Source organism: Hippocampus bargibanti, linkage group LG05 (genome assembly GCF_051943395.1).
Source record: "Hippocampus bargibanti isolate YZ-2025 linkage group LG05, ASM5194339v1, whole genome shotgun sequence".
Classification (NCBI taxonomy): domain Eukaryota; kingdom Metazoa; phylum Chordata; class Actinopteri; order Syngnathiformes; family Syngnathidae; genus Hippocampus; species Hippocampus bargibanti.
In genome coordinates this window covers 5,214,567-5,232,125 of record NC_142738.1, presented here as the reverse complement: position 1 = coordinate 5,232,125, position 17,559 = coordinate 5,214,567, and the positions used below count along the sequence as shown (strand labels likewise).

General features: G+C 40.7%; 3 protein-coding genes across 6 annotated transcripts; 2 read left to right on the top strand and 1 right to left on the bottom strand.

The window, feature by feature from the left end:
• Nucleotides 1-806: 806 nt before the first annotated feature.
• On the bottom strand, nucleotides 807-4,354 carry LOC148897599 (tripartite motif-containing protein 66-like). The gene is made up of 5 exons (XM_088996677.1): nucleotides 3,838-4,354; nucleotides 3,080-3,185; nucleotides 1,820-1,894; nucleotides 1,591-1,743; nucleotides 807-1,324 (listed from the first exon to the last, which is right to left on the bottom strand). Exons 1-5 carry the CDS (start codon nucleotides 4,221-4,223, stop codon nucleotides 1,142-1,144), a joined length of 903 nt encoding a protein of 300 aa, XP_088852803.1. The 5' UTR covers nucleotides 4,224-4,354; the 3' UTR covers nucleotides 807-1,141.
• Nucleotides 4,355-6,728: 2,374 nt separating this feature from the next.
• rpl27a (ribosomal protein L27a) lies at nucleotides 6,729-9,702 on the top strand. Its single transcript, XM_088997026.1, has 5 exons — nucleotides 6,729-6,896; nucleotides 7,468-7,531; nucleotides 7,621-7,696; nucleotides 9,269-9,443; nucleotides 9,526-9,702. The coding sequence occupies exons 1-5, from the start codon at nucleotides 6,744-6,746 to the stop codon at nucleotides 9,652-9,654; spliced, it is 597 nt and encodes a 198-aa protein (XP_088853152.1). The 5' UTR covers nucleotides 6,729-6,743; the 3' UTR covers nucleotides 9,655-9,702.
• A 579-nt stretch (nucleotides 9,703-10,281) lies between these two features.
• On the top strand, nucleotides 10,282-16,878 carry akip1 (A-kinase interacting protein 1). 4 transcript variants are annotated; one of them, XM_088997147.1, is made up of 5 exons: nucleotides 10,282-10,380; nucleotides 10,984-11,157; nucleotides 12,832-12,906; nucleotides 12,982-13,101; nucleotides 16,103-16,397. In XM_088997147.1, exons 2-5 carry the CDS (start codon nucleotides 11,002-11,004, stop codon nucleotides 16,256-16,258), a joined length of 507 nt encoding a protein of 168 aa, XP_088853273.1. In that variant the 5' UTR covers nucleotides 10,282-10,380; nucleotides 10,984-11,001; the 3' UTR covers nucleotides 16,259-16,397. The 4 variants fall into 4 exon arrangements, with proteins under 4 accessions (XP_088853273.1, XP_088853271.1, XP_088853274.1 ...); XM_088997145.1 differs by lacking the exon at nucleotides 10,282-10,380 and adding an exon at nucleotides 10,387-10,728 and having other exon boundaries at nucleotides 16,103-16,395; XM_088997148.1 differs by lacking the exons at nucleotides 10,282-10,380; nucleotides 16,103-16,397 and adding exons at nucleotides 10,389-10,728; nucleotides 16,504-16,878.
• The last annotated feature ends 681 nt before the right edge of the window (nucleotides 16,879-17,559 follow it).

Sequence of the window (17,559 nt, the reverse complement as noted above, 5' to 3'; positions counted from 1 at the left end):
CACGGAAGGGAGGAGGAGTCAACCTCGTCGTAAGTCTTCCTCTTCATCATCTTCCTCATTCAGCAACCACACTCGTTCTTTTGATGTCCGAACAGTAAACATACCAGATCAAGAAGAAACGTGATATTTTTTTTTTGGGGGGGGGGGGGGGGTTTACCGGATGGAATAAAGGCAGTTGAGGCACTCGAGATATAAAAAGAATTTGATGCTCTTCAAATGCCTCTGAACGTGATCCACAACAGCCTTAAAAGCTCTTTCGTGTTTTTGTCTGAAAGCCAGCGTTTATAGATTTTGTCTTATCAGAACACTTTCTCCGCCGGAATGGCGATTCATGGCTCTTTTTGTGACAAATGATCTTACATCCAAGTATGTTGTTTGAAAATCGACCAAAAGGGGGGCCTGGAGTGGTAAGTGGTTGAAAGAAAAACTGGAAAAGCAACGTTTGGGACCATTTTAGTATCCCATGTTGCGAAACACCCGAATATTTAGTGTGTTGGCACAGTTGTGTGTTTCTATTTTACATTTTCCGAAAAATACTCAATTTTATGCAAATTAACTCATTCACTGCCATCCAATGTGCAAATATGTGTCCACTCCGGTGCCAGGGTTTTTGTCATTTTCACTCAAATTTCAGGACCCACAGAATATTAAGTTCTCTGATTACCTCGACATTCAATTTAGCGTAAGAAACCTTTGACTATCTTCATTCATCAGGAAAAAAAGTTAATTCCTAAGTTATATTGGTTTGGAGTTATCTGAGCTTGAAATGGGGCGGCTGTACAAAATACAATACATACATATTGGTTTTTATATCCCTTTAAAAACAGCTGAAGCTGTAACAAAGCGCTAACATGAACAATAGGCAAATGCTGCCCCCTCGTGGACAGGAAAAACATTGCCAGAGGTCTGACCACTGCTTTATCGGCATACAATAAATCCTTAAACGCACATACTGTATATGCTAACACGCACTACAATCAGTACTCATATGGTGCTAACTTATAGTACATTACTCAACATATCTTACATTTCGTTATGCTACATGACGCTAAGAAGCATTGTGCTAACTCAGAATATGTTACGATACGATCAAAAGATGCTTCACGATAACTGAACGAGACGCGTACGATACAAAAGTGCTTCAGGATTCAGGTCTCTTCCTCCTTCCTCTTCCCTCCTCTTCCTCACGGCGCCACCGCAGGCGAGCTCGCTCCATCCTGTACCGGTTGGCCGACGGGAAGGTCTTGTCGGGGAAAATCTCCCTCAGTTTGCTCAAGAAAAACACCTCCAGGTTCCGACCAGCCTTGGCCACCTCCGAGTCGGGCTGCGGGGTGAGCCGGAGCAGAACATCGAGGTCAGAGAGCCTGTTTCATTTATGTGACTTCAACATCACACCGCTAATGAGGCCCTAATTACTTGACTTTTAGCGCTCCAGGAGTCTAATGAGAGCTGATATGTCCAGAAGGTCCCCTTGCAACACATGTGATCTTGCACTGCGGTATGCTACAATGTGCTAAAATGATACGTGGGACCTCCTCCCCAACGTAAAAAACGGCATAATTCAATAATTCACACTGAATGTGGACTTACATAGTTAAAGGTAGCACAATTCTTGAGCATGAGCAGGACGTCATGAACTAAGAGTTCTGGCATGAAGTAGTGCAGGGTGTTAGTCTTGTCTAGCTTCCTGCGGATCAGGGACAGGTCCACGGGCCTCTTAATGACCTGGTAGTAGTTCCGCGCCTGGAAAAGATTCAACAGACTACTTCAATATCAAGGAGAATTTGGGACGGTGCCGGAAGAGTTCAAGGTGACTGACCAGGCGACTGACGGGTTCGTGGAAAGGAGCACTTAGCGGGTGAACATACAGCATTAATGTCAACTTCTCACATCTCTGTGTAGAGGGGTAAAAAAAGCACAGCACAACTTTCAAAGGTAAAATAAGTAATGATGAAATATAACACGGGTGATACAAAACCTCATGCTACTTGTAAATTACAATACAGGGATACCTCGGTTCACGAACCCCTTGGCTTATGAATTTTTTGGTTTACGAACATTAAATTTGTGAACATTTTACCTTGGCATACGAACTATTTTTCGGGATACACACAGAGCGCCACAATGAGTGATGTGTCGTTCGCGAACGAGACGGTTCTCCTAACAAGAAAATGGCAGCCGACTTATTTTTGTCCTCTATTCCCCGCCCCCAGTCTTCGGTTTAAGCCACGTGATTGGTCAAGAACGCAGCAGTGAGCGGAGGTGGTTTAAACATTAAAGAGACAGGCAGACGACAGAGAGTCACAAAATGGATTTCAACTTTGATCGTTCAAAGGCAGAGTGTAGACTGCAAGGTTAAAATTCCCATCAATCAGGCTCCACAAATAACCCGCACAAGTCATCTGTACACTTGATGCAAAAAGCTAAACAGGACACAATTGATGAGGAACAAGGTAAAATTATCGCAGAGAAAGCACCTACGAGGGATCATTCCTCAAGATGGTGAAAGAAGAAGGTTACGTTCCTCATCAAGTGTTTAATGCTGATGAAACCAGCCACTCCATTCCATCAAGCCATCAACGACCATCACAAAGGTAAATAAAACGACTTTATTATACAGAGAACAGTTTATTTAATTATAATACTTAATTATAATACCGTAGCACATTTATTATACATAAAATAAGGTATATTTTGTGTAGTTTTAAGGCTTAGAAAATTAGAAAGTAGCAAATTATGTTTTATGGGACCTGTGAACGGATTATTCTTACTTTAATGGTTTCCTATGGGAAATTATTTTTTGGGATACACACTTCGCTTTACACACTGTCTGGGAACCAATTAAGTTCGTCAGCCAAGGTATCACTGTACATCGTTACGCTTTGATACATTTTGACAAATTACGATATGATAGCTAGCTTACAGTCAAGGTACATTACGCTAAAATACAACGTGCTACGCTAGGATACCATTCTGTGTTTTGTGACAATACACTAATAACATATCACACAAAGTTACATACTGGAACTAGAAGAAAGGTTGGGAATCAACGCAATATAATATGTTACGCGATTGTTACCCTCTGGTCACGGTGAGACAGAGTATAGGGTACGTTGACTCCCTCGCGGCGGAAGTTCTCAGCTGGGTCGTCGTCACTCTTACACAATGTACATGTCCAGTCACCCCTACGGGAGAAGAGAACCTCACTTTAGAACATTGGCTTGTTTGAATTTTAGAAATTATTTTTAGAAATAGTAGTGTAAAATTCTTATTGAACCAGTTTCGGGCTTTTTCTACGCAGGAAACCATGTTGAAATAACTTAGCATGTGAACTGTTAGCATTCGGACAATATGCAGAGTCGTTGTTGAGCAGCCTTAGGATAGCCTACAAACTGTTTGAATTTTATCATTTTTAATGAAAACTAGAAAATGTAAAATTCTTATTTAACCAGTTTCGGGCTTTCTCTACGCAGGGAACCATCTCGCAATAAATTAGCATGCAAACTGTTAGCATCCAAACTGTTAGCATTTTAGCGAATCTGAGATGTACTAGTAGTCAATGGTATACTTGCTACAGTATTTATGTTCACTCTCGACATGTATTACAAGTAGGACCTGACCTAAGGACAAAATGCAGTCATTGTTGAGCAGCCTTAGGTTAGCCTACAAACTGTTTGAATATTATCTTTTTTTTTTGGAAATAGCACCCGCTTAGAGGGAAAGCTGTAGAGTCATTGTCCGTCTGCCTTTTATTGCTATTTTGCTGTATGTTAGCGTAGCGAATTAGCATGTTGAGATTTTATCAGTTCTCATTAAAAGTAGTAGCCAACTACGCACGTTGGGAAGGTAAGCAGTGAAGGAAGATGACAAGCCAAGTGGTAAACTTTAGGACAAAGATCACAACACAACAGATCTCCTCCGTTCAGACACACGGCGCAGAAGTCTTCGCTCTCCATGTGCTTGCTTTCGTCTCCCCCGTTTTGGATCGCCTCCTGAGTTGGATGTGGCTCTACACATTTTGACTCTTGTATCGGAGCTTCTGGCTCCAGATCAAGGACCATGATCAGCTCACGGTCCGGATCTAAGTAGAAAATATCCGGGTCTGTCTTCCCGGAATGAACCAGAATGGATGCCGGGTTTGGATTTGGAGAGCCATCAGGACGAAGTGGTTCCGCACGGGATGTTGTTGTGCTGACATCCTGCCAGAGGGAAAAGTTTGTCATATGTGCAAGTCAGACGTAAGCGATAAGTAATAAGTATCTATCGAGCAATGTGCAGGGTTCAGCAACGGGTTTTTGACATCATATTCCAACGTAAAGATTATCATTGCAAATAAGTCTGTCTGGAGTCAAGTCATGTGACTCAAATCCCCCCCACCTCCGTCTCTTGGATCTCCACAGTGTCAAATGCATTTGAATGGACTCCTTCCTGAAAAGAAAATCACAAACAATCATTTTCCTGGCATGAAACGTCGTTATGATTATTATGCTTCATTTTTGCACCCGCCAAGGACAATCCAAGCATTCCTCCGAGAATTCGGCTCGCTTTTGGCATGGCAGTCTCATCAGGGAAACCAGCGACTGCAAGTTCAAGCGTTCCAGTCTCACAACGGCTTTGTGGGAATCATGCAGAACCCGCCGGACCTCCGGCTGGATCCTGATTGGACAACCATAGAAAGTGCGTAGAATTTAGCAACCGCAATACAGTGATACATAGTTTTACGAATGCTTTAGCTAATGAACTTTTCGCCTTACAAACATTAAATTTGCGAGAATATAATCTTGGCATATGAAATAGTTTTCGGGAAACACACGGGACGCCACAATGGCTGGCGGACTAGTTTTCGGCTGAAGAACACCAAACCACACGACCGAACAGCGCCAAAGTGGCTGCCGGACTACTTTTCCACCCCCGCCTTTCTCTGAGTGCATATGTGGCATACGTTGTTTGCTGTAGAGTTGATACTTTTGCTATTATGGGACCGAAAAAGACCCCACCACAGGCTAGTGTTCAGCCGAAGAGGACACAAAACAAAATTACGATCAAGCAGAAGAAGGTCATCATCGAGAAACACCAACGAGGTGTGCGTCTGTGTGACTTAGCGTCCCACTACCGGTATGCTAAGTCGACCATTGCTACGTGTGGCTATGGGAATTTCTGTGTTGTCCAAGCAACGGTCTAAGGCAATAGAAGAGGTTGAAAAACTTCTGTTAAGGACAGAGGACAGTGTGCGTGAGGGTATTATTGCCGAGAAAGCACGGCAACTTCACTTGGATATCATCAAGAGGCAACGACATCAACGACCATCACAAAGGTAAATAAAACGACTATTATACAGTACACATTTATTTCTTTAATTACAATACAATAACACATTTATTATACATAAAATAAGGTATATTTTGTGTAGTTTTAAGGCTTATTTAGTAGAAATTTATGTTTTATGGCGACCTGGAAACGGATTATACTCATTTTAATGGTTTCCTATGGGAAGTGAATGTTTGGAAGACACACTTTTCGCCTTACACACACTTTCTGGGCACCAATCAAGTTCGTAAGCCGAGGTTTCAATGTACTTTCTTTGACAACGTGGGGCAGAGGGCCTCACTGCGACACGTTGCTACTCTGCGTTAACTTGAAAAGACATCGCTCACCACAAAAACATGGAATAAAAAACAAGCTTAATCATACATGGAATTCTGTTTGTATAATTCATTTTTTTTTACAATTACCTTATTTTGTCATGTAAAGTCTTCGGGATTTTTGGGTTTTCAATGGACGGAGAAGCTCCACCAGTTTGTCGCCTTCTTTCCATACTAATTAGCGAGCAAAGGCAAAAACATTACTTAATATAATTGCATGGTGTTCATTAAAAAATAATCTAGGAACTAGCAGAATATCTATTCGCAAACAACCATACCTGATTAGAATCGTGAGAGACTGTTGCCTGCTTTTCCAGACTGGAGAAAAGGTAACAATGAGGAGATCAATGTTGTGTAAAATTTATGTCATGGGACAAAAAAAAAAAAATAGAGAAGCATTTGATTGGACAAAAGATGAAATCCCCACCAGTAAAGGTCTCCTGCTAATGATCCCTCCACTACATCTCCTAGGTATCCCGTGCTCACAAACAACAGCCACAGTGAGTGTACATTTACTTCTTCAAAATCCCGATGGACTCTTGTGACGCCAGGGGTGCAGGTTGAGACGCTCCAGTTTCACAACAGAAGATTTAATTACATTACAATTTAAGCGCCTTTCAAAACTCTCAAGGAAAGGCCAGGTCAATCTTTTTATTCATATTGACTTGTAACAACTACCAGGGTACTTGGTTAAAAGAAACAACAGCAACAAAAAAACGAGAACAAATGCAAAAAAAAAAACTTTATTTATAGTTCTTTCAGGGCACCAAAACAACTAATGACAGTTAAATACACAATAGTTCAAGAAAACATTTTAAAAATACAAAGTAAAATTTGAAAACTAACAGATTAAGAAAAGGTTTGTCTTATTTTTTTGTTGTCATTTTTTTTCTCCGCGTCCTCCAGTTTCCTTCCACACTCCAAAAATATGCATGGCAGGCAAATTGACCACTCCAAATTGCCCCTAGGTGTGAGAGTGACTGTTGTATGTCTTTATGTGCCCTGCCATTGGCTGGCAACCAATTCAGGGTGTCCCCCGCCTCGTGAGACAGCTGAGATAGGCTCCAGCACCCCCCGCGACCCTAATGGGGAATTAGCGGTATGGAAAATGGGTGGATTGATGGATTTTTATGTGGTATTTTCCAACCCGGCCGCTGTGGGTCGCTGCAGCGTATTTGTTGCTGTGTGCCAAATCTCGCAGAAAATCGCGTGGTTTGTAAATCCCGTTCCTCTCTCGATCAACCTCCAAAGATGGTAGGTGCTGTCGTGAACGTTCCGTTTTGGGAAATCCACATTAATCCATGCCCATCCTTTCTTTGAATCACTTACATGTGCCATTCGATGAATGGAAATAACATACGAATCTACACTTTTGTTATCGTGTTAATTTATTGTGTGTTTCATGGTCCACTATGTTATCTCTTCACCGTGTGAGCTAATGGGCCCTCGCCGGTATGAGCAAAAGTCTGCTTAAATAATTCACGCTTTTATTGGTATGTTCCTAGTTTGTCGCATTTAATTCTAAATGACTTATGGCAATAAAAGTCATGGCCAGTAAAATAAACCCAAGTAATTTCCCTGCAGGCTGAACGCGGTGTCTATTAGCATTAGCCATCTAGCACTTAGTGCGAGAACTGCAACAGAATATTCGATTATCTCTATTTTCGTGAACTTATGTGTATCGTTTAGCTTCACCACCTACAAACGGCAGTGTTGCCTACACAAAATTGTGTTGTTAAGCTACCCAGATAGTCAGCCAGCTACTGGAATATTAAATATGATCATTATAGCATGTTGATGTACGTTTCTTCCGTTCTCTTAACAGCCTACTAAGAAGTCTAAGACTAGGAAGCTCCGTGGACATGTGAGCCACGGACACGGTCGCGTTGGTAAGAACTATACTCATTATTTTGTGTTAATTTTAATAATTGATATGGGTTGGTAGAACTTGACCCGTTTTTATGATATTCTTCCACAGGCAAGCACAGAAAGCATCCCGGAGGTCGTGGTAATGCTGGTGGCATGCATCACCACAGGATCAACTTTGATAAATAGTAAGATATGTAATAGGGTGTCACTATTGGCTGGCCTGTAAAAATGACTGGTGATTTAAAGAAGAGTGAACATGCACTTTTATTGTGAAAATGGATTCTAACCTGCTTTTGTTGGCTTTGTATCGTATGTAAATTGTACACGTTGGCGGCTAACGGTGCTGTTATCCACCGTTTTATAGTCACAAACATACACATACATTGTAAAATCGCTTCAAATGACCTACTGAGCATATTTAAGACTCACACTGAATATTCAGGAAGTTTTGTTTTTGAGTTGGTCACGACACCTGCCGTGATGTCATGGTAGGTATTGTCACTGACCGAGAAAGCGACACAATGCATTTTACAGTACTTTCTTCGGTCTGAAAACTTTGTGTTTATCCGTGTGGATGGTGAAATTAGAAGGAAAATATAAATAATGCGATGGTGAATCGTGTGTTGCACCAAGACGACTATTTGATCCGAGCTGACACAAATTCCCAGCAGACAAATCAGCCCATTTCCAATGTAGCTTGTGAGTGTCTAAAAAGTACTTCAATTTGAAACCGGAAGTGGCCAGTTTCAGAAGGTCCCGCCCCCATGGTCGTGGTGTCATGGCAAGACGTCTTGCCTTGCTCGAGAATCAAAACAATGGCTTCAGATTTGGAGAATATGCTTTCTTGTTACTCATCCAGTTATGAATGTGATTCAAATAGTTCTGAAGAAGAAAGCATACATGTTTGCAATCGATTAAAGAATCGATTGCAATTTTTATGGAATTTATCCATTCATTTTGAGGCAATAGGGATGGGAAATGCCGCACCCAAAAATGGAACTGTATAGTGCCACTTAGCAGTTTTTTTGACGATACTAGTGCAGCGTGTTCTACCGGAAACAAATTCCTTGTGTGTTCTACATACTTGGCAATAAAGATGATTCTGATTCTGAAAAAGGGCAGAACATGGCGACAAAGCCATGTAAGGAATTAATTAGCCCGTTTCCACATGCTGATTAATTCCTTACATGGAGCTTTGTCGCCCTCTTCTGCCTCTTTGTGGTCCTACATGACATTTTCAGACCAAAGTACAGCAAAATGCATTGACATGATGGAAGGACTGCTCCAATGAGTCCTTTTTTCGGTCAAGGGCGTTCCTTCAGTGATGTAGCGTACGGACTCGTCACCAACTCAAAAACAAGACCTCAGGAATAGTCAGCGTGAGTCTTAAAATGTAAAATATAGCTATATGCGATGGAATGTTTGTAAAATACGCTCAGTAGAAGTCATTTAAAGAGATTTTACAAATTATGGACACAACTTGTCCGGAGACGTTGGTTGTCCTTTATGTCATGGTGTTTTGCATTTGACTAAATATATCAGCCTGCGTGTTTTGGGTATTTTCGATGCTATAAAACGTTTTTCTGATGTCAGTTATGAAACAAAAAAAATGGTGTCGGTTGTCCTTGAAATGTCAATGATCCACCTCATAGTTTGTTTCAATGTGAACCCATAAATCACCTTATCAGTATGTTTGTGTGAGACTGTCACATTAGGGAGCCGTCCGTTCTTGTGCCTTAAAATGACTTTGTTGTCAGCCACCCTGGGTACTTCGGCAAGGTGGGCATGAGACATTATCACTTGAAGCGGAACACCACCCACTGCCCCACCATCAACCTGGACAAGCTGTGGACATTGGTGAGCGAGCAGACCAGGCTCAACTACAGCAAAAAAAACGAAGGCCGCGCGCCCGTTATCGACGCTGTACACCATGTAAGTCACACCTCAAGACTTTTTAAGAAAGTTCAAATCAGTTGAGCAGTTTAAAACAGTTTTCCCCTCCCCCCCTCTCAAGGGTTACTACAAAGTTTTGGGCAAAGGCAGACTGCCCAAACAGCCTGTCATCGTCAAGGCAAAGTTCTTCAGCCGGCGGGCCGAGGAGAAAATCAAGTCCGTGGGAGGAGCTTGTGTGCTGATGGCGTAAACACCTCATCTCGGCGTTTTGAAAAAAATAAATTGTACAAATACACAAGTGATTGGTGACCTGACTTTTTTTACAACCACCTGAAATTAGATTTTCTTATACATTCTCAAAAGGGACTTTTAATGTTGAAAAATACATAGATCTTGAATTCAGGTGTTTAGTTGTGGTCATTTTTTGGAGTCGCCGGCCAGTTGGCTATTGCTAGTTTCCTTTTTTTTTTGCTGCTAACAGTCATGTTTGTATTATTAGAATCTAAAATAAATGGATTTTTTCTGATTTTAGCACAATTTACTCAATTTTTTATAAAATATTTAAAATACAATATTGCGATGTAATTTGTATACAGGTACCAAAAATATGGCCAAATGTGATTTGATGAATATCCACCAGACTTAGTCATTTTAGCAATTAGCGCTACTGAAATAAATAGAAAATTACACATTTGGTGCTGACTTCGTTTACACCCTGAATGTAGTTATTGTTGTAACTTAGTTTAGCAAACTTCTAATTAACAGTCAAAAAGTGATGACAATAGTTCCAGAATAACGAATGAAGGAAGGGCATAATTGCCCCCTCTAATATGGTGACGGAGGTAACATGACTTCCGTGTTTTCATTTCCGGGAGGCTTACCTTAAAAAAAAAAAAAAAGGCATTCCAATCTCTCGTCCTGTTGTGTGTTGCGGAAGGTGTCATTTGTGAGGCTCGCCGTGACGAGTGAAAGCCAGGTATTCTCTGGTCCAATAGTTTGACACGTGCTGACGTTTTAAGTCACCAAAATAGTTTCTTTTTTTACGTGACCGCCCTTCGCTAGTCGCATTATCTCGCGCGAGACTTCCTGACGCCGCGCCAAAGTGGCCCTGGAATGACTTATTTTCTCCATACAACTTTACTATGCTTCTCCGAAAAACCCTCGTTTATTGTCAGACAAATGAAAATAACCGAGACGAAGTTCATTTAGAAAAAGGGACACGGCTCACTATCACTACAAGCTAACAATTCCTGTGCATGTTGAGTTTTGGACAAGAACGAACCGAGTGTTCCTTTTGGTGTCGACATTTTGTGGTCGTTTTCCGGTGAGTGAAATCTGCACGGAAACCCCACGCATATCACCGCACGTACACGTACTGAACTTTTTTTCCCCTTAAAATTCTTTTACAATCGTTTGTGTATATTTTTTCTTAATTTAATCAAATGATTGCGTTCACGGCTTGTGCCAAATGAGTGAGTATATCCTCCATTTTTTCACTTAAGCATAAAACAAATCACTCCTCTTGTCATATCATGAAACAAAAGTAATGATATGAATTGGTGTGGTTTTCTCCTTGCAGGTAAACCTGTTTTTCCACATGGAAACACTAGCCGGACTTGAGAATTCTCTGCGACAGTCTGCCCGTCTCGGACTCGAGGTTCTGGAAAGGGCTTCGAGACGGAAGGTGGACTGGGGCGAGCTACCGCACACCTACACTCCCGTGGCAGATGAAGACCAAGCCGTATACAGCAAAGTGAGGCACTGCTGACTGTGAAAAAAACTTTACAACCTTGGCTAATAGCTGCCCTTATAAATGATTACAATTCCCGTATAAAAGTTGTAGTACGCCGTACATTATTTGAAATGATAAAAAAACACTAAACAAGCGGAAATGCAGTTTACCGCGCATGCGCGCATGATGCTTTCATAATCGAGCGTACGCAGCGATAAAAATATATGATCGAGTATTACTTTTGCTCCCCTTATTAATTATTGCAATTCCCCTTATTAAGCGATAATAAACCTTACAAACACAACCCGACACATAATTATTTACTTATAGCAAGAATGAAAACAGAGATAGAATATAAACAAAGGTAATTGGTTTGGCTATATTTTCCTCGTGTCCATCAGTTTTAAAGTGTCTTTTTAGATCCACTTGCAGCAACTTTTCCGTCCTTTTTACACGGAATTCAGAACGAAAACTGAGGACCTTTTGTCGACGATCTTATCCATCCAGCGTATTCACTTTGGAGACTCCCATTCTTTTTGATGGCGACCCGATCCTAGAGTTTTTCTCTTTTTTTTTTTTGCGGTTCTCCGATGCTTACTTTTATGTTATAACTAGTTGATTCCTCGATTGCAACACAAATGCCGGACTTCAAATACGAAAATGGAAATACAAAATGAAACGAAAACAATGTGACGCGCATGCGCATATCATGCTTCATCGACAAAGACTCGATAACCGCAGAATTTTTTTTTTATTGTATAAAAGTTGTTATACGGCATACACAATTCAAAATGATGAGAAAAAAAAATGTATAAAATACGGGGAAAACGTATATGTTGACATGCATGCCATAAATATGCATACCTGTCAATCTGCCGTATTCTGTATGATTTTTACACATTTTTAGATGTGTATGGCATACAAGAAAGTTTGTACGGGAAAAATTGTTAAATATAATTTTGAGGATAGGATTGTGGGAAAAGTGGTTCCTCCAACCTTTGAAGCGATTTACAGTGATACCTTGGCTTACAAACTTAATTGCTTCCCAGACAGAGTGTGTAAGGCGAAAAGTGTGTATCCCAAAAAATAATTTCTCATAGGAAACCATTAAAATGAGAATAATCAGTTCCCAGGTCCCCATAAAACATGAACCCATCATTTTCTACTTTCTAATTTTCTAAGCCTTAAAACTACACAAAATATACTTTATTTTATGTATAATAAATGTGCTATGGTATCAAAGAAATAAACTGAACTGTATAATAAAGTCGTTTTATTGACCTTTGTGATGGTCGTTGATGGCTTGATGGAATGGAGTGGTCGGTTTCATCAGCATTAAACACTTGATGAGGAACGTAGCCTTCTTCTTTCACCATCTTGAGGTATGATCCCTTGTAGGTGCTTTCTCTGCTATCATTTTACCTAGTTCCTCATCAATTGTGTTCTGTTAAGCTGGGTTGACAGCTTTTTGCATCAAGTGTACAGATGGCTTGTGCGGGTTATTTGTGATAACCCGCACAAGATTTCTGATAACCATACGGGTTTGGTTATCGGCTGTGGAACTAACTGTAGCTATTCCTCCAAGAATAGCACCATAGAAGGAAGTGTGTCTGGGTGTTGCTTTACAGAAAATTAATCAAATCAAAAGTTTGTTCTTAAAAAGTTGTCTCAAATGCAGGTTTTTGTCATTTTCAGAAAACACTGGAGGAACTACACGAGGCCTTTTCCACCATTATTGACTTCATGACGAAGACGAACATTCATTGCAAAGTCTGTCACCTGATCATCCGCAAACTCCACAAAACTGGTCTTCATCGGACTCAACAGTGTGTATGTGTGTTGCAGAAGTTCTACGACACAATAGGATGTTCTCAAGGTTCCGACATGGAGAGGAAACACTTACCTCGCTACCATAAACACATCAAGGTACCCAAGAATGAGTCCCCATCTCAACTCGGGCAACATGTGAGTACAACATACTTTAGCATCATACCAGTACTGCGCCATCTTTTAAAGCAGGGGTGTCAAAGTCATTTTTTGCCGCGGGCCACATTGTAGTTATGGTTTCCTCTCGAGGGCCGTTATGAATTTGGGGAAACCATTAGAATGTTTAAATTCCTTCAAATATTACATATAGAGCACACAGCAAATTAATGAATAACTAGTTCAAATCTGAAGTCAAGAATAATGACTTTTATTGTGGTTAACATCCAAAAATATGAAATTTTGGCTCAGATTTTAGCAATCATCATGGAATTTAACGAGTTTGATTTGCTTTCGCGGGCCGAAAAAAATGATGTGGCGGACCGGATTTGGCCCGCGGGCCTTGACTTTGACACCTGTGTTTTAAAGCATTCAAAGGAAATATGGTGCTTTGCACTGTAGCTGAAAGATTTAGAAAAATAATGATAGATTTTTTTTTTTTGCCATTTTAATAGTACGATTGCAATTTAACTCATTCACTGCCATACACGAATTTATTCGGGAATTGAAAATATGACGTAGAGCGCCATTCCCGAATTTGTTCGGGGATTGGGTGCCGATAAAGCGCTGGTCAAACCTCTCGCAATGTTTTTTTTCCCTTCCACAAGGGGGCAGCTTTTGCCTTTTGTGCACGTTAGGGCTTTGTTGCACCTTCAGCTGTTGTTAAAGCGCTATATAAATCAGTATGTTTGTATTGCATTGTATTTTGTACAGCCGCGCCCATTTCAAGCTCAGATAACTACAGACCCATATAACTTAGGAATTAACTATATTTTCTGAGTCAAGGTTTCTACCGCTGTATTGAATGTTTATGTAGTCCTAAAACTCATGAGACCAGCCATGATGTTTGGACTGGAGACAATACCACTGAAGAAAAGACAGGAAGCAGAGCATGAGGTAGCAGAGCTGAAGATGTTAAGGTTTTCTTTGGGAGTGACCAGGTTGGATAGGATCAGGAATGAGTACATTAGAGGGACAACTCATATTAGAGGCTTTGGAGAGAAAGTCAGAGAGATTTGTAGAATATGCTTTCTTGTTACACATCCAGTTATGAATATGATTCAAATAGTTCTGAAGAGGAAAAGCATACATGTTTGCTATCGATTAAAGAATTTATTCTGTGCCATTTTGAGGCAACATTGGGGGGAAAAGGATCGGGCAGAAAATGGCGACCTCTTGTAGACATGACAGTGTAATGCGTTTCCACAGGCTGATAAATTCCTTATATGGAGCTTGGACGCCCTCTTCTGGCGGCTTTTTGGTGCAACACGAGGTTTTCAGACCAAACAAAGTACAGCAAAATGCATTGTGTGTCGCTTTCTCGGTCAGGGGCGTTCCAGACGTCAGGCATCGTCATCAACTCGAAAACAAGACTTCTTGAATATTTAGTGCGAGTCTTAAAACGTAAAATATAGCTATATGCGGTGGAATCTTATTAAAATACGCTCAGTAGACGTCATTTGAAGCCATTTTACAAATTATGGACACAACTTGTCCGGAGACGTCGGTTGTCCTTTAAGTGATACATTAGTAAAACATAGTTTTCTTGATTAGAATACCACGCTCCTGTGCGTTCCAATCGCAAACAGCTGTAAGCAATAAAACATTGTCTCTTCCATCAACTGATAAATTTGTAACCTGGCTAATGAGCTCTTCCTGTGACAGAGTTTCAAGTCGTAAATTACTCGACTCGTCATAAAGGACTTTCCCAAGTCCTAAATTCTATCCAAGGCCAGATCTCCTAGATGGAGATTGACAGTTTAATTTACTGTGTCTGTTAAAGGACAACCGACGTCTCCGGACAAGTTGTGTCCATAATTTGTAAAATAGCTTCAAATGACTTCTACTGGCCGTATTTTAATAAGATTCCACCGCACATAGCTATATTTTACATTTTAAGACTCCCTCTGAACATTCAGGAAGTCTTGTTTTTGAGTTGGTGACGACTACTTACGTGACGTCAGAAAAGGACCGCCTCCTCACCGTAAAAAAGACGCATTGTAGCGTCTTTCCATCACGTCAATGTATTTTGCTGTACTGTTTTTTTTAAACCGTGTTTTACATACAAAAGCCGCCAGCAGAGGGAGTCCAAGCTCCATGGAAATAATGTATCAGCATGTGGAAACTGGCTGCTTCATTCCTCACAGCTTGGTGGCCATTTTATTGCCTCTTTTTGGGTGAGACATCCCCCCTGCCCGTTTGCCTCAAAATAACACGGAATAAATTCTTTAATCGATTGCAAACATTTATTGTTTCCTCTTCAGAACTATCATATTCATAACTGGATTTGTAACAAGAAGGCATATTATCCGAATCTGAAGCCATTGTTTTTATTCTCCAGCAATGCAAGACGTCTTGGCGTGACGTCACGAACTGGGGGCGGGACTTTCTGAAAATGCGCAATTCGCAGCTCAATTTTTTTGCAGATTTTGGACACTTTAAGTCATTTTTATTGGTGTTTTGCATTTGATTAAAAATATCATACTGCGTGTTTTGGGTATTTTAGATGCTATAAAACGTTTTTCTGGTGTCAGTTAAAAAAACAAAAAAGTGACGTTGGTTGCCCTTTAAACTTTGATTGACCTCAGGCCATCTGTGCCTTTTGTTTGGTTGGCCAGCTAAGCATGGAACTTTTAAATGTGATAAATTCTTATTCTGTCTAATCTCTATCACCGAGTCAAATTGAAAATCATCTGCAGGGTTTTTGAATGTGAACTGAAGCGTTTTGGCTCTCAAATTTTGCTAGTTAATGTGAATTAATAGCACAAAAGTCCCCCTTTTCAAACGCAAAAAGCAGCAAAACCTTCCAATGATTCAACTGGATTGTTGCATTGACCGTTTTTGTGGACACATCTTGGCAAACAGCCTTATTTACAGTTGTCCACGTTGCTTTGGGGAGACCGCTACGCAAACGACGGTGAGGAACTTGTCTTTTTTTAAAAACCAAGGAACTCTATCTCAACTTTCTCCCCCTGGTTTTAAGGGCCGGAATCATGGTAAAGATCCACCAGATGACTTCTACATGGAGGTGGCTCCCGGATTGTACACCATCAGTGCCAGCCGGCCTGGCTCACAGCAGCAAACCCAGATGATCGACCTTGATCCTGGAGATACAGTCAGCGTTACGTTTAGCCTCTGAACCAAAACAAACCCGCATGCCTGTATGATAAAAGCCACCATTTTTATTTTTGTTTGTCAAATTATTTTTTTGTAGCCTCTATTTTTCTATCAAGAAACGAAGCAACATGAATGCACAATAAAGTTTTTTAATTAAAAAAAATGTTATTTTGTGGTCTTTATTGAGTGACATCATCGATATTTGTATGTAATGTTTAAACAAGGTCGCTCCAAAAACTATACACATATTTGCTCTTCTCTCCATAGAAAGAAGAAGCCAGTGGAACTGAGAAGTCTGATACAGAAGAAAAGACTGTTTCCAGTACAGAGAGCTGTAGCGAAGAAACGGGAAGTAGTTGAACCCAGAGCTGCAATTGGATGTAGAAGCAGGAAGAATGTGAAATGAGTTAAGAAAGCAGGACGTGAGGACAACAGAGTTCAATTTATGTGCCGAAATATGAACAGTGATTGGCCAAAAGTAGAACTGTTATTGGATTTGAGGCTGAAAAATTAATGTGATTAGGGTTGAAGCGGTGAATGGTGGGAACACGGCTGTGATTGGCTGAAGAAACAAAAACTCAGCTACATCCTCAGAGATGCCTATAAAAACTACTGTATTTTAATAAATATAATATTCTTTTATTAGGTGTTCATCTTTAACCTGTCGGCACTCAAATGTAAATGCACTCAAGTCACTGACGTAGTAATGATATTCAAATCCGAGGTAGCTTTCCGTTGGAACTGTTTAAACCAGGAACAGTCAAAATGTCAGCATAGAAGTCAGCCCTCAAACTAAAAACAAGTTATTTTAGTTGGGTGTCATAAAAAGAGGATGTTTAGATTTATAGCATCCACTCCAGCTATTTTTACAGAACAATTTTTAGGTCGTCGTCATAAAATAATCCCACTAAATTATATATATTCGATTGATGGTTGTCAGTCGTGGTGCGTTCAGGTCAGTCAGACTGCATTGCCCGAAGCACTTCTCCCACACGGCCTTGTTTTCAACATGGATGCCCAGCTATAGCCTCGTGGTTCGCTAAACGACATTCAAGCGGGCTATCATTCGCGGGGAGGAAAAAACCCACACGAGATGTTTCCGCGTCAGGGGAGTACGTCCCACGCGTGTTTTACCTCTAATGTTTCGTTTATGGGGTTATGGAAGTGTCGAAAGGTAGCCAACAATACGAACTACGACGCGGAATGGCGACTGTCGGGGGCCCGGGAAACGTGTATTACAATTTTATTTCCGCCCTCTGCGAAGAGACATAGACAATTGCTGATGACGCATTGTGGGTTGAATCGTTTGTCGGCGTCGCCGCC

What these genes read in the sequence shown, in the direction of transcription:
- rpl27a (XM_088997026.1), top strand. Translation starts at nt 6,744, where the DNA reads ATGGAAAATGGGTGGATTGATGGATTTTTATGTGGTATTTTCCAACCC. An exon ending in AGGATCAACTTTGATAAATA is followed by an intron (nt 7,697 to 9,268) that starts GTAAGATATGTA and finishes CTTTGTTGTCAG; the next exon opens with CCACCCTGGGTACTTCGGCA. An exon ending in TTATCGACGCTGTACACCAT is followed by an intron (nt 9,444 to 9,525) that starts GTAAGTCACACC and finishes CCCCCTCTCAAG; the next exon opens with GGTTACTACAAAGTTTTGGG.
- akip1 (XM_088997147.1), top strand. Translation starts at nt 11,002, where the DNA reads ATGGAAACACTAGCCGGACTTGAGAATTCTCTGCGACAGTCTGCCCGT. An exon ending in ACCAAGCCGTATACAGCAAA is followed by an intron (nt 11,158 to 12,831) that starts GTGAGGCACTGC and finishes TGTCATTTTCAG; the next exon opens with AAAACACTGGAGGAACTACA. An exon ending in AGACGAACATTCATTGCAAA is followed by an intron (nt 12,907 to 12,981) that starts GTCTGTCACCTG and finishes TGTGTGTTGCAG; the next exon opens with AAGTTCTACGACACAATAGG.
- LOC148897599 (XM_088996677.1), bottom strand. Translation starts at nt 4,223, where the DNA reads ATGACAAACTTTTCCCTCTGGCAGGATGTCAGCACAACAACATCCCGT. An exon ending in ACGAACCCGTCAGTCGCCTG is followed by an intron (nt 1,744 to 1,819) that starts GTCAGTCACCTT and finishes AATCTTTTCCAG; the next exon opens with GCGCGGAACTACTACCAGGT. An exon ending in ATTGTGCTACCTTTAACTAT is followed by an intron (nt 1,325 to 1,590) that starts GTAAGTCCACAT and finishes CTCACCCCGCAG; the next exon opens with CCCGACTCGGAGGTGGCCAA.